Source organism: Pseudopipra pipra, chromosome 10 (genome assembly GCF_036250125.1).
Source record: "Pseudopipra pipra isolate bDixPip1 chromosome 10, bDixPip1.hap1, whole genome shotgun sequence".
NCBI lineage: Eukaryota > Metazoa > Chordata > Aves > Passeriformes > Pipridae > Pseudopipra > Pseudopipra pipra.
Genome location: NC_087558.1, coordinates 13,060,071 through 13,073,722, shown reverse-complemented (window position 1 = coordinate 13,073,722; position 13,652 = coordinate 13,060,071). Strand labels below are relative to the sequence as shown.

Here is a 13,652-nt window from a genome sequence, read left to right as displayed (position 1 = left end):
GGAATGGGATACAAACAATACTCACCAGAGTTTGCAAAAGCCCTTTAAGACATTCTGTAGAAAAAAATCACCAAAATAAAAATAGTTTGGTGTTGCCAGTTCTTGTGTTACAGGAAATCACTAATTAGGCTAAGGGCTGCAATAATCCAATTTTAACTAAAATTACCACATGTATATATTTTTATAGTGGATCTGGATGGATTTTAACTGTGTAAAGAAATTCACAAAATAACATAGAAATATATATATATATATAAACAAGATTTACAGCTTCTTGATCAGCAAGTCAACAAATTAATACCAGCTCTGTAACCTGTAAGTTAATACTCCATTTTTTTGATCCTCTCTTTCAAAAGAACATCCTCACATACTTCAAATCTCGGAAGGATAAGGAAGCTTTGCCAAATTCTCGGCCATAGATACCGCATTGTCCTGATTTGTTAGTCTAAGAAAAGCACATTGTACACAGTAGAGGGCAGCAGTTCTCCACTGCTACTCGAAAGCATTTCCCTGTTGGCAACAGCAGCATTTATTTAAAGATAAGAATGCAAACCACTAAAGTCTAGATTAAATTATATTCCTTTTCCCAAAGTCTTCCTTTTACAAAAGTACACTACAAATTGAAAATACAAACCGAAATAAAAAAAATTCACTGTGATTTCCAAGCATCTGATTTGATCTAAAAATAAAACCTGAGAAGAAGCAAATTGATTCTGCCAAAAAGTTGTTCATTTCCTTCATTACAGTCACAATCTGGTACCAAAGTTGTTTCAATGTGATGTTTATAAATTGCAGTGTACTGGTGAATCAATGCACAAAATCTCATTTTGACTTTATTCTTTGAATAAATAGATGAAGAAACATTTTAATTAGTGGTAAGAAAAGTAAAGGTTTTTAGATTGCCACTTAGTAGGCAGGAAGTTGAAATAATCCTATTTTGAAATTAATTCTCCTGTTTAATGTTATCAGATATTTACTTCTCCGATCCTTGTGACAGTAGAGTTACATTAGAATATGCTACAAATAGTGCTGACAGGATTTGAGATGACTAAAAATCCTCATATTTGGATCCAACCCAAGCTGGTGCTTTTCATTGAAAATCATGCAAAGTGAGACAGATTTTTCTGCTAAGCCTCTCAAACAACCTAAACCCATAATAAACAACTTAATGTGACCTTTAAAATCATCCAGCTACATCATAATGGGCTCGTGCTATCTACATTATTGTTATAAAAGCCTTTTCTTAACTAATTACTTTAGCAGCAAGGATCCTTTTGATTTCCAGCTTTAATTTATTTTAGCTTAATTCTTATTGTTCCCACTTCAACATCATCACATTTGAAAAGTCAGTGGCATCTTTCGTTTTTGGAAACATATTCCCTGTGTCATCAAGACAAGCTCTTGCATCTTCTTCCTTCCCAGATGGTATTTCCCTCGCTGCTCTAATAGCACTTCCAGCTGGGAATGTACAGTTTGCAGTGGCACTTACATAACACTATAAAGGAGAACTTTTCCATCTCCTCAAAATACCTTGATGGTCTCCAAGGAGTATTTCAATCGATCAAAATAAGCCCAGGAACGGAGTTACGAAGATCATGCTGCTTCCAGCCCAAATACAGACTTCTCTCCAGTCACCTGAATTATAGTTCCTTGCCTAAAACCAGCTGTCTACATCAGATCCTGTAAACAACCTATTGGGAAGTTAGGAAATAAAGTGATCCATTTCTCACCATAATATTGATGTTTATTTCCAGGAAATTTTCTACACACAGCTTTTAAGATGCATTTATTAATAACAGATCACTAAGTTTACTACTCTTCCTCATCCCAACTGGAATTTTTAGAGCATATAACGAGTCAAACTTCAATTAAGAAGAAAAGTCGCTAGTTAAAGTATTCCCTCACCATTTCCTTAGCCTGAAGGAAAAGGAAACACAGCAGGTAAAAAAGATCTCATGTAATAAAATAGTCCTACTTTTGCCTTCTGGAATACTGTTATTATTGAACTTAATTACAAATAGCAGCAGAAAGGTGATCTGGGAGGGGGGTTGTTCTGTTATAAATGACCTGCAACAACATCATCACTTCAGACTGCTGAGTTAGGACAGACATCTCTTCTTCATTTTGAGTTTGGAGGTTTGTTGAGGAGAACTGTACCTGAATTAACTATTATCGTGCTTTTCTAAACTAAAGCTAAAGCAACCAAAGTAGGTTTTTCAGGCTCGGTCTTGTGATAAATAGTTTCATCTTACCACATGTGAATGGCTTGAGGTTTTTCTTTCTTCCCAACAGAAAAAATAGCAACCAGAAGAAAGAAGTTTCCTTCTGGGTAAAACATTTACAAAAAGATACAGGAATGTACCACAAGTCAAATATGCACAATTTTGAATTACTATGTATTTTCAAAGAAATAATAAGTGTACAAAAGTCAAAGGCTATCTTTTAATTACAGAAGAAAAATGGACTAAGTCCATCATTATAACACTACAAGGACTTCAACAGAGCTAGTATACTGATAAATAAAATATAAATGCAAGAATGCAAGAAGCAGCTGCTCAGTTCCAGATTCATTGCTACCATGCTTGGCCAACTCCCCACCCCTGCAGTTGGAAAGCCCAAGTCAGAAGAGCCTTTGTAGTCTGCTTAAGAGAAAAGCTCTGGAGCTTGGGATACAGCACTGGCACATCTTGTGTCACACACACAACATGCAAACAAAGCATCCTCAGGGGGGTGTCTTCACCAGGCAACAAAGTTACGCTAAATGCAGGTGGCTCAATGCAACTATCGCACAATTTCTCCAATAGTTAAGGAGAACAGGCCACAGAGGAGGGAGAATTCCCTGCAGTGGTGCTCCCTCTCAATGGCACATTTGAGAGAACCATGACTGGTGGCTGGCACACTCAGCCCAAACTCAGAGCAAAAATATCCTCAACATTTAGTATTTGTGGGCACAAGTAAACCCACTGTTAGGGCACAAAGACTGACAGAAGGAAGTAATTATTGTTCTAATGTTTTAACAGCAGATGGGAGGGAATCATTCTTCCAGGCAATATGGATTTGTCACTAAAACCCTCTAAGGCCTGTTCATTCTCTGTTGGGCATTTAGATGAATTCAGAAAATGCTGATGATTCCTGCCCACACTGACCTTTAACACAGCAGCTCTCAGTTACACTTTTAGTATGTATTAGAATTTCATTAAAGTGTGTCCTTGCTTCCTCCAAACCCAAGTTGTGGCAGCTTATGGTCTTCAAAGAAACATCTAAAAAAAAAAAACAAGCCACAAAACAACAAAAACCACACCACCACAAAAAACCCACAAACCTAACAAGGCTGAATATCACTTAAATAAGGATGGTCTCCACCTGATCATGTCTTCCATGTTTTATTTTTTTTGGTCTGATAAATACCAGTCTTAGGAATGAGATTCAAGAAATGTTATTCCCACTTATGAAAGTATGAGTAATACCCACTGACAAAACATCAGACTATGATTAAGCCTCAAATAAAGTGTAAAAACATCCCTCATGCTAAAAGCCCTGGTGCAAGGCACTGCATTCACAAAAGGAGTGATCAAGCACAGTGCTGGTTAGTAAAACAGATCTGACTAGCAGCATTCCAGATAATCAACCGGTGAGCTCAGCCAGCTTGAAATCTCACTTCAAATAAGGGAGGAAACCTTTTGGGGTTTTTGCCACCAAGAAATTTAAATACCTCTGCCTACTGAAGGAATCGTGTTGGAGACCATATGCCCAACTACGAACAACCCTCCGTTTATTCACCCACTGTTTTCATTACAACAGGAAACTCTGCCAAAGTTGTTCACTCTGAGGGTCCAGTTCCATAAGCAAGAGCCAAACAGAGCAAACATTTTGATTCTGCTGCAGAGATAATCACTGCTCTTCTCACCTTCTCCTTCCAAAAGTGTTGAGCTGTTAAGTCTTACCACTTTACCTGCCTTTTCACAGGCATCTGAGTCACTTTAACTGCTCAACACTTTCCAACTCTCCATCCCACAGCTACCTTTTCATAGGTCTAGTGCTTATTTGACTTTTCCATGAGCTGCCTTCACTCAGTAGCCAGCACAAAACCATACCAAGTTCTACCAGGTTCCTGGCAGGTGAGCAGTAAATAAAAGGAGGTAGAAGCACTCTCAGCAGCAGCAATCAGATTTCACTGTCACTTATGAAGCCACAGATTGAATTCTCTCCCATAGTAAACAGGACAGCAAAGCAAAACTGATCAGGAATTAATGCTTCACCACTCTGCTGCCATTAATCCTACCTGGAAAATTACCCAGGTTATGATCATCAGCTCCTCTGAATAAACCCACACAGTTCCAGGCAGGCAAATGGAGCTGTGAAAGTGCTATGAAGGGGCCTTACTTCTAGGATTGATTTCAGAAGGTTATTCTCTGTTTTTACTGCTGCATTCAGCATCTCCAAACAAAACATATTCCACACCATATTCTCAGAGTCAGTCCACAAGCTGTGAAACTCAACTGCTGGAAATACTGATCTTTAACAGGCATTTGTTTTATCTACTCTTCAATCAATTCCTAACCAAACATACCCAGAACTGATGCAGTAACCATATACAACTCATTTGTGTCTTATATCTAGTATTCATTAGCAGCTTTTATTTTTAAAACAGAAGGAAAAATAAGTACAAACACACACAACAACTAAAGAGATTCACGTGAGATTCATCAGATTCATGTAAACACTTCAGGTACATGGTATCCAGTTTCTGCCAGCACACAAACTCCAACAAACTTCACTGATGTCTCTGCCTGAATAACTACACAATTCTAATAGCTTTTGGTTTATCAACTAAATGACCCTGTATGCTTGCAGTCATTTAGAAGTAGCAATCAAACAAAGATTATATCTCTGGAGATGCTCTGTATAAGAAGTACATGCTACAGATTTATACCTTTGTTTTGTATTCCATGTGCATTTTGGTGAGATAGACAATCCATGTAAGAGAAAGCCAAAGAATACTACAGAGCAATCACCTCTGGCCTAGGAAGTCCTTGAGTCTTAAACTGTTGCTGGTTGGGAGAATACCAAATAACATGTTAACAGAAAGAGAACTCAGATTCAGAGAATCCCCTGAAAAAGAAGTTAAATGCAGAAACTTTATTATATTCTTCTATTCGATACACATTACTAATGATTTGCCTTACGTCAGTCTATTTTCTCATACTTTCTCAGCACAGCTTTTCAGATTTTGTTTATCAGGTCCCTTTATCATTTCCTCCACTGTCACTCTGTGCCATCTTCATTACTATTGCTGTCATCATTTATCACCTTCACACCTAGTCATCTTCAAAACTCAAGAGAAACCACCTTCAGTTCCATCCATAGAATCTAAAATATAGCATTTCTTAAGTTCTTAACTACAACCTCCAGATCTAACCAATCTCATGCTATGTGATGTTGCACAGGACTTCTTTATTTGCCATGAAGAGTAGAAGCATGAACCCCTGCCAAAGTCCATTCTTTGCCTTAAAACTGCAAACTTTTTAAAGACTTGTTTACAACCATAAATGCAGGCAGCTAGGACAGTTTCTCCTGGCATGATCTCAAGATCAGTATTCTCTGCTTGCATTCCTTGTCGGTTTTGTCAAATACCCTTTAAACCCATTTACAGCACACATTCCCCACGCTTGGTCTCCTATTCCAAATGAAAGCTGGCCAATCCTTCAGACTGCAGACAACCATCCTTGATTTTGACACCAACTATCTGGTAGGCAGCTGTTTCTTTGGCATTGCCTTATACTTCAAGATTACATGCAAGAGCAATTTCGTACCATCTGCTGGTGCTGCCAACATTGGTGAGGCACCATTTTTTTCACTTCCCAAAGCTTTAATGACTGATTCTGCATCCATTTCTTCAACACTACAACCAGATGGCGTACCAAAGTCAAGTGATCTATTATTAGCACTACTCAACTGGCTCACCAGATAACTATGATTTATCCAATCAAATATGTTTGGAAAGCAATTTGCTTTTTAGTGAGGACGTGGAATGTTGGCAAAATGAAGTTCTTGGCCAAAACCCATCATGACACATCATTCAGACTGCCAACTTGGAAGGGCTGTTGTGGACTATTAAGCCCTCAGCGTATTTCTTAAGCTTTGAGTGTAATAATTTCCCATATAATTCATTTACATCTCTTCTACAATTTTAAATTCATAATTCTGTATTTTGTTCCTCCCCTTAGGAAAGCATCCTCCTTTGGGCCCACCAAGTAATTTCTCCATCAAGTTTATACATAAAAGCTTAGATTTTAACTGTTTTCACACAATTGCCTCTCATATTTTATTTCCTACCAACATTGGAGCTTTCGGGTTTTATCCACACAGTAGCTTTAAAAGGTTAAAACTTGCATTGCAACATCTTATGTTTTTTCAAGCACTTGTCAGATCACATCTGGAATATAGGATCACGTACACTGGAAAGCCACGAAGATGGTCTTGGCAGAAGCACAAGGAAGAAAGGTTCAGGGAACTGGTCTTCTTCAACACAGAGAAAGGTGCTTGGCAGGAGCCTTTTAATGTCTAAGAGGAGACTTCCAAGAAAACAAAACTTGGCCCATGTGCACAGCAGGAAGAGAGACTACTTCAAACTGAGACAGGGCAAGGGGGTTTACAAAACCCAATCAAAGCCCTAAATGACCTGGTCTAAGTTGATGCTGCCTCTGCTTTAAGCAGATGGTTGGATGAGATCACTGCCAATGCATATTCCGTTATGCACAACTCACCTAAATTGAAGGAAATTCCAAAAACTGACAATAACAACAGTGGGACCTTGAACTACAGAGCAATGCACAACCAAGTGAGGAAATCTGCAAGAATCACAAATTCAGTGTCACCTTTCCCAGTTCAGCCACACTGGCTGTAGCTGAGCTCCTGTGCTCAGGCACCTCACAGCCACAGCACGGTGCTCACCCAGAACAGGAGTAACCCAGAATTTATGAGGTCTCACAGCTTAAGTTTAACAATTTGGGAAAAAACCCTTCATCTTTCTCCCTTAGTAATAGGTTGATACATCATACCTGCTTCCCCTGTCCAGAGATACCTTGTTTCTGACCGTAGCCAAAACCCAGTACTGGACTACCCAGTACTGCTCTGGTGCAGCCCGGGATACTTCTTAGTGTTTTGGAATAAAAATGGTACAAAGCAATCGTTCTTTCACACTAGTCAGACTAGAAACATTATTTAAAGCAATTTTACATCATTTTCATTTTAAATTCAACTGTTTTACTGGAAGTGTACTATGGAACAAACAAGCTAAGAATGACTGCTCAAAAATAGCTTTTTCTAGAAAAATCAATGGTTTTTCATATTCTGTATTTTTAAATGCCATGAACTCATTTAAAACTGTGACTTAAATAAAATTCATTACTGTAAGCTCAGCCCACGTGCTTGCTCTTAATAGTATCCATGGTTGCAGTGATGCAAATTTGCCTACCTACATCAAACCAAATGTGCCCACATAAAGAGAAAAAAATACTGTATTAATCAGTACTCTTTGCACTAGATTTGGGCAAAGTAAACCATTTAGACCTTTGAAGACAGGACAGAAATTAGTTTAAGGACCTGTGCACCCATTGTGACTAGACCTTAATTCCGAATTAAGCAAAACAGAATTATCAAAGATCAAATTATGAAAGATTTCTCAAATTCATTAGGAAATTCCTCTTGCTGGCCAAATCCTTCTCTTCCATAGTCAGAAATAAAGAGTAACAATGAATTGTTTCAAATACTCCTCCACTTAAGGTGGAGAAAGGGGAAGCACTTAAACACTATTACTAATCTCATCACACATTGCTTAATGCTGATTTCAAAATTGCCTTACTTACATGCATCGATTTTCCTTAACATTTGAAAAACAGGTTTATGCACAAAACCAAGGAACATACTTTTCATTAGACTACAACTTCCAAGTAATCAGATACCGCACTACAAAGGAAAGCAAACAGTTCTTTTATAAGCCCCACTTTAAATAAACAGCTTTAGTTAAAGCTACAAGGTACTACAGCAGCATTTAGTTAAATGAGGCCAAAACTTCACATGAAGCAGGCAGGAAGGATTAAGTGCTGATACCTCCAGGTGGAAATGCATGAGCAGTCTAAGCCCATGTAAGACTGTTGTGCAGAGATGATCTCTCCCTCTCCCCTGCAACATTTCTATGAGCAGTCTTACTTCCTTAATACCTATAGAGGTTCATCATATTAAAAACCAACTTTTTTTTTCCTCAGAGTATGTTTTCTGTTGGCTTAACTTGCCAATATAAATTGTCTCTCTGCTCTTAGACAAGTAGATATGGGAAGGTGAACAAATGCACAAAATTATAAAAATGACAGATCTAGCCCTCTCTTAAAATGAGTACAATAAAATTAAAGTACATATCAATATAACTGAAGTCAAGCAATTAATATACAATCCCAATCTCATTGCACAAAAGAGAATATTCTAAAATAAATAAAGCAGAAATGCCACAAATTAATGTTATCACCCAAACGTGATTTAAAAAGATATGTTTCACTTCCAAAAAAACCCCAGCAGTTCAGACACGAGAAAGACTCCTTTGCTGGTGAGAGACAAGGTAACTTCACTCGTTCCAACCAGCCTTTGCTTCCTTGTGTCAAACAGACCTGGGAAGCATCTTGAACTTTTCTTTTACAAAAGCTATCATTAAATCCACCTAATATTCTCAAAGATGTTCAATTTTATTATATTTCTTGAGAAGGATGTTTGTATAAACAAGTTTCATGCTTTCAGATTATCCAGAAGAATGCCAGAAGTCAAAGTAATTTGTAAAAAAAAAATTAAACCAGAAACTATTTAAACATCCAAGGAAAAGGGAACAATACAGAACAAGTTTACCACTTGAAGAAAAATAAAAAGCCTCCACAAAAACAAACTCATCAAGTCAATATTTCACAAGCACACTACTAATACATTCTGTTTATGCATTAGATTTTCTCTTTAGCAGTTACAAGTGGGGAGTATTAAAAATGAACATACATAAAACTTTATCCTAGCACAGAAGTAATGGCACTAAGTGATCTGGGTATTTTCATCTCAAAGCAGCAAAATATCAATAATAAAGCATCTTGAAATATATCCATCCCTAACAGGATTTGCCATTCATCTTCTTCTCTTTGATCATTATTTTAAACATAAGGTCACATAAAACATTATTTGGAATTCCTCATTCTGAAATAAAAAGCAAACTACTATTTTAGCATGTTTAAAGAGAGTGAATTTTTTACAGAAGAGAGTCTAACTGCAGAATGAGAAAATAAATCATTCTACTACACTTGAATTTTTCAATATGTGCATAATTAGCTCTTCGAAGAATTAACATCTATGATTGTTCTTAGCAACAACTACAGAATTTATTTAGACAATATCTGTGGTTTAAAGTTAAAAAATCAACACTAGAAAACCACCAAAACATTTTCATTAAAGAAAAAAAAAACCTGAAAGATTCGACAAAAAACGAAAGATTCAACAAGAACTTCAAAGATTATAGGCATTAATCAAAAGCTTTATTATCTTACCTTTGTTGTTACAATGCATAAGCAATCCATCGTTTCAGCATAGCAGGTATCTTTCCAAACATTTAAAAAGGTTTATTTTCAATCACAGCTAAACACCATCTCAACAGAACGAGAAAGAGCAGACTTATTTAATAGTCAAAACACTGGAGTGAGTGCCAGGTTTCCCTTCGGATTCATTCAGAGGTAGAAACAGCGTGGAGAAAAAGCAGCAGGCTAAAATACAAATGCTCTAAGTTTCATGGAAGATTCTTAACCTACTTTGATTATCTATGTCTGAAAAACTTAAATGTATCCTTGAAAATATCCTACAAAAGATGTCAAATCCTGTTCCATCCCAGTTAAGTACCTCCTCGTATTCTATTTCATATACTCCTCTTTCAGGATTACCTAACACATGAGCATCACAGGGAATCATTTGATGAAATGCAATACAAAATTATTTTACAGCAGAAAATCTCAATTCAGCTTTTCTTAGCTGGTTACAATTTCTAAAATGAAGCGTTTGTTCAAAAATAGTTTTGGTTGCAAACAAGTATTTCTCCTCTAACGTCATTTCAGCATTTGCAGACTGCAAAATAACTGATTTCCTAAGCAGTAATGAATGGAATATTCCATGTAGAACAGGGAGACAAGAAAGTGGCAAGGAAAGAGTAATGCATATTGCAAGAGAAACGCTATTTTGAGCCTTGAATTAACCTAGAATTTCATTTCCTTTTGTAAGGCTGTAATGCAGTGACAAGGCAAAGTTTGTATGTGCAGGCATTGTCTCCTCAGTCTAATTAGCACGGCTGGGGAAAGTCTAACACTTGGGCACAAAAAACCACAACATCTGCGTACTCTGAAACACCAACCTGACAATTTCATACATTGGTAAGAACCTTATTACATTAATTTCCCACAAGAGGCACTGAAAGCAAATGGTCAACTCAGTTTCCACCCTCTTGTCCTAGGAGGTCTCCTGCTACCACCTTTGCTGCAAACACACTGAAGTATATTGAAAAAATTCACTAAGTAAATTCAAGCTATTAAATCTTATCTGCATTATTTTGCTTTTAGCCCAAGATGTACAACTAGTGACATTGACTGTATTTTGCATTGGCAAACAACTCTAGAACATACTAAATGTGTACCAAGAGCATTCCCTTTAAGCTTTCTGCAACTTTGCTCCACTTGATTCCCTGGCTCTGCTGGAGGGGAGGGGGGGTGGGGGCAGATTGGTATGTAAGGAAACTATTCTTCCCAAAATTACACATTTTATTTTGCAGGCAGTTGTTACCTTTATAGGACAAACTGGAATGGAACTTTAAGATAAATCTTCTACTATTCAGCCACTAAGAGGATTTTTAACTTGTGCAACCAAGTCAAGCCAGAGATATTTTTTATTTTTACACTGTCTATAAAATCTGTGCAGAATTTCTACTGTGAAGACCAAGGTGAAGTTCTCACTGCTACAAAGCATCAGTGGGAAAAATACATGTCTTTCAGACTGGTAAGGCTGAACTCGGACAGAAGGCTAAAAGTTCTAACTTCAAAAAGCAGAAAAGCACCAGTTAAGCGGATGGAACATTCCTCTGTCAGAAAAGGTGGGGGTGATTACTTTCACAGCTGAATGCACACAAGGTATCCCACAAAGAAATTATCCTTGCATTTACCAAGTCTTGTTTTGGGAAAACTGTAAGGTTCAGAGAAATTAACAAAGTGCAAGTATCCAAAGTTAAGGGACACTAAGCAAATACATTTTTCGGTGATTTGGCACATGTCCAGTGTCCAGCCCAGAAAAATCTTCAATGACCATACAAGATATGAAGTCAGTCCAAACATACGTTTCTGGCACAAATCTCCCTAGGAACCCCAACAGCACACCCAAACTTGGCTTGTCCCTCATGTTCAGTCTATGAAGGGCAAAGATTAATGATACCTTCTCAGCACTGAAATTTCTCTGTTGGTTCAAGATCAAGCTTTCTGCAGACTAATCCTGTCTACAACCAGCGTATGTTCAGAATCAGTCACTTCTATTCCCCTCATTTTTATGTTCTCCTGCCTTCTCTGGGACTCTTTCAAAACTAAGTATCATTATCATGCCATTTTTAGCCCTCCCACTCACTACCATCCTTCCAACAAGACCCAAGGCCCGTTAGTCTTTCCACAGTAAGCATGTGACTCCCTTCGGGCTGCCAATGCAGACTACAAGATGTAGAAAAGAGACCTTTCCAGAAAGGTGAGGAAAAGGCATTTCCTTGCTGAGGATTTGTGGATCAGGCTGCTCATCAAGAACAGGCACACTAAACACTTCAGAGCAGAGGGCACAGACAAAGTCACCTCATAACAAGTGTGCCTGAAAAGCAGTAATGCATCCACTGCATTACAGAGCAGAACAGCTTGTACAACCAAGGTCCATTAGAGCCCTTTACCAATCACTGCAACGCTATGATGGATTAAAAGTCCTTCTGGTACCTGTGTACGTGGTTCTCTCAGGACCCATCTTCAGCTACCCATGTCCACAAACAGGAAAAGAGATGGCAATCACACATGCTATACAGCAGAGTGAAAAACATAGGGCATAGATAGATAAGCACTCAAAGAAGAGAGCACTATACATAAAAAAAGCCTTTCCTAGTCCAAGAGCAGTTTCTGCACACTTTTCACTGGAAATACCTCGCATACAAGAAATAAACATTCAAGAAAGATTGACCAGGACTCAAACCTTCAGGCAGTTTAGCATTCTCATAAGAAAAAGTAATACAGGTTTTTGAAGAAGAGTTACAGGACTCTGTGAACAAGCAAGTATGTGTTAAATTTTGCAGCTCAGAAGAAACAGTTTTTTCAAAATGAGAACTAAGTAAGGAATCCAGAACTAAAATTACTGTAAATAATAATAACTTAGAACCATCTTTCCTTGAAATTCTATTGTGAGAAGCAACAGAGAGATTAAAGAACACACCAAAACTTGAATCAAAATAATGAAATGTATGAAAAGTCACATGTTTAGTTCACTGAAGACTAAGACGTTTCCACATAGTGCTGTTAGCCATTAAAATCGCTGTTATTCTACTGAATTCATAAGAAGCATTGCAATCTCTTCAATGTCATTCATATTTACTAAAACCAAACCTTTCTGTCCCACCAGCTCCAAGTGATCTCAGTAACAATCAGTAACAACTATTCTATACAGCTTGGCCAGAAGGAGAAAGTGCATTTCCATCCACCAATATTCATGGCATTAATATTAAAAAAACAAACATGATTCTCATGTGAGAAACACAAAGGCAAGGGATGGGTTTTTCTCGCCTTGAATTACCTATTAATTCTTTCAGGTTATGTTTGACAGTCACTTTTTACACCTTCACAGGCTTATTCTTTCTCTAGTGTGGGAGATTCTATCTACAAAGTTATCACCAGATAACTAAATAAAGGAGAATTCATGCACAGATAAACCATGCATAGAAATAAATCATGCCAATTAACACAATGCCTTGGAAAATACTGATTTTGCAGATAAATAATTTCTTCATCTCTCCACAAATCTAAAAGCACATATGGTTACTTAAATGCTAATTTGCCCTCAGATTCTATGAGAACACCCACGTAACACACAGCTGTCACAGGTGTAACCAGAGCAGCAGGCTCAGCTCAGCTTCACAAGGGGATGGCAATTGCCCAACCTCAGCATACTTGAGGAGACATATCAAAGACTCAGCAAAGATCAAGCACTACCATCACTGCAAGCACTGAAATTGTGAGATGCTGTAGCCTAGTTTATCTAGGTACCTTTGAACCTGGCTGCAAGATGTCATTATTCTAAGTTTATAAAAAAACATAATTAGATACCAAAAAAATAAAATTATGTGAATTTGTAAGTTCTGTATTTACTTCTGAATTGAGAAAGGTGCATTTTTAGAAATAGCAGATTTTTATTGCTTGTCTATGCATCCTGAACTGAGCACGACCAGAAGCCTGTCCCTGGAAGACTTTTTCAGCTGCAGTTCAAGACTTACATTCTTTTCTTTGTACAAACAGATCTCAAGAACTGAAGGCAAAATACAGAGCAAGCCAAATACCATTTCCCCTCTGTAAAGT

General features: G+C 37.5%; 1 protein-coding gene across 20 annotated transcripts in view; it reads right to left on the bottom strand.

Annotated features, from left to right (window-relative positions):
• Nucleotides 1-13,652, bottom strand: part of DLG1 (discs large MAGUK scaffold protein 1) — a 142,435-nt gene that overhangs the window by 108,185 nt on the left and 20,598 nt on the right. Inside the window, exon 1 of one of the 20 annotated variants that reach the window (XM_064666327.1) lies at nt 9,576-10,086. The exons of the other annotated variants lie outside the window; for them this stretch is intronic. Within the exon in view, the coding sequence (XP_064522397.1) occupies nt 9,576-9,605 (30 nt within the window). The 5' untranslated portion in view covers nt 9,606-10,086. Of the gene's footprint in view, nt 1-9,575; nt 10,087-13,652 lie in introns of those variants that run through there. 20 annotated transcript variants of the gene reach the window in all.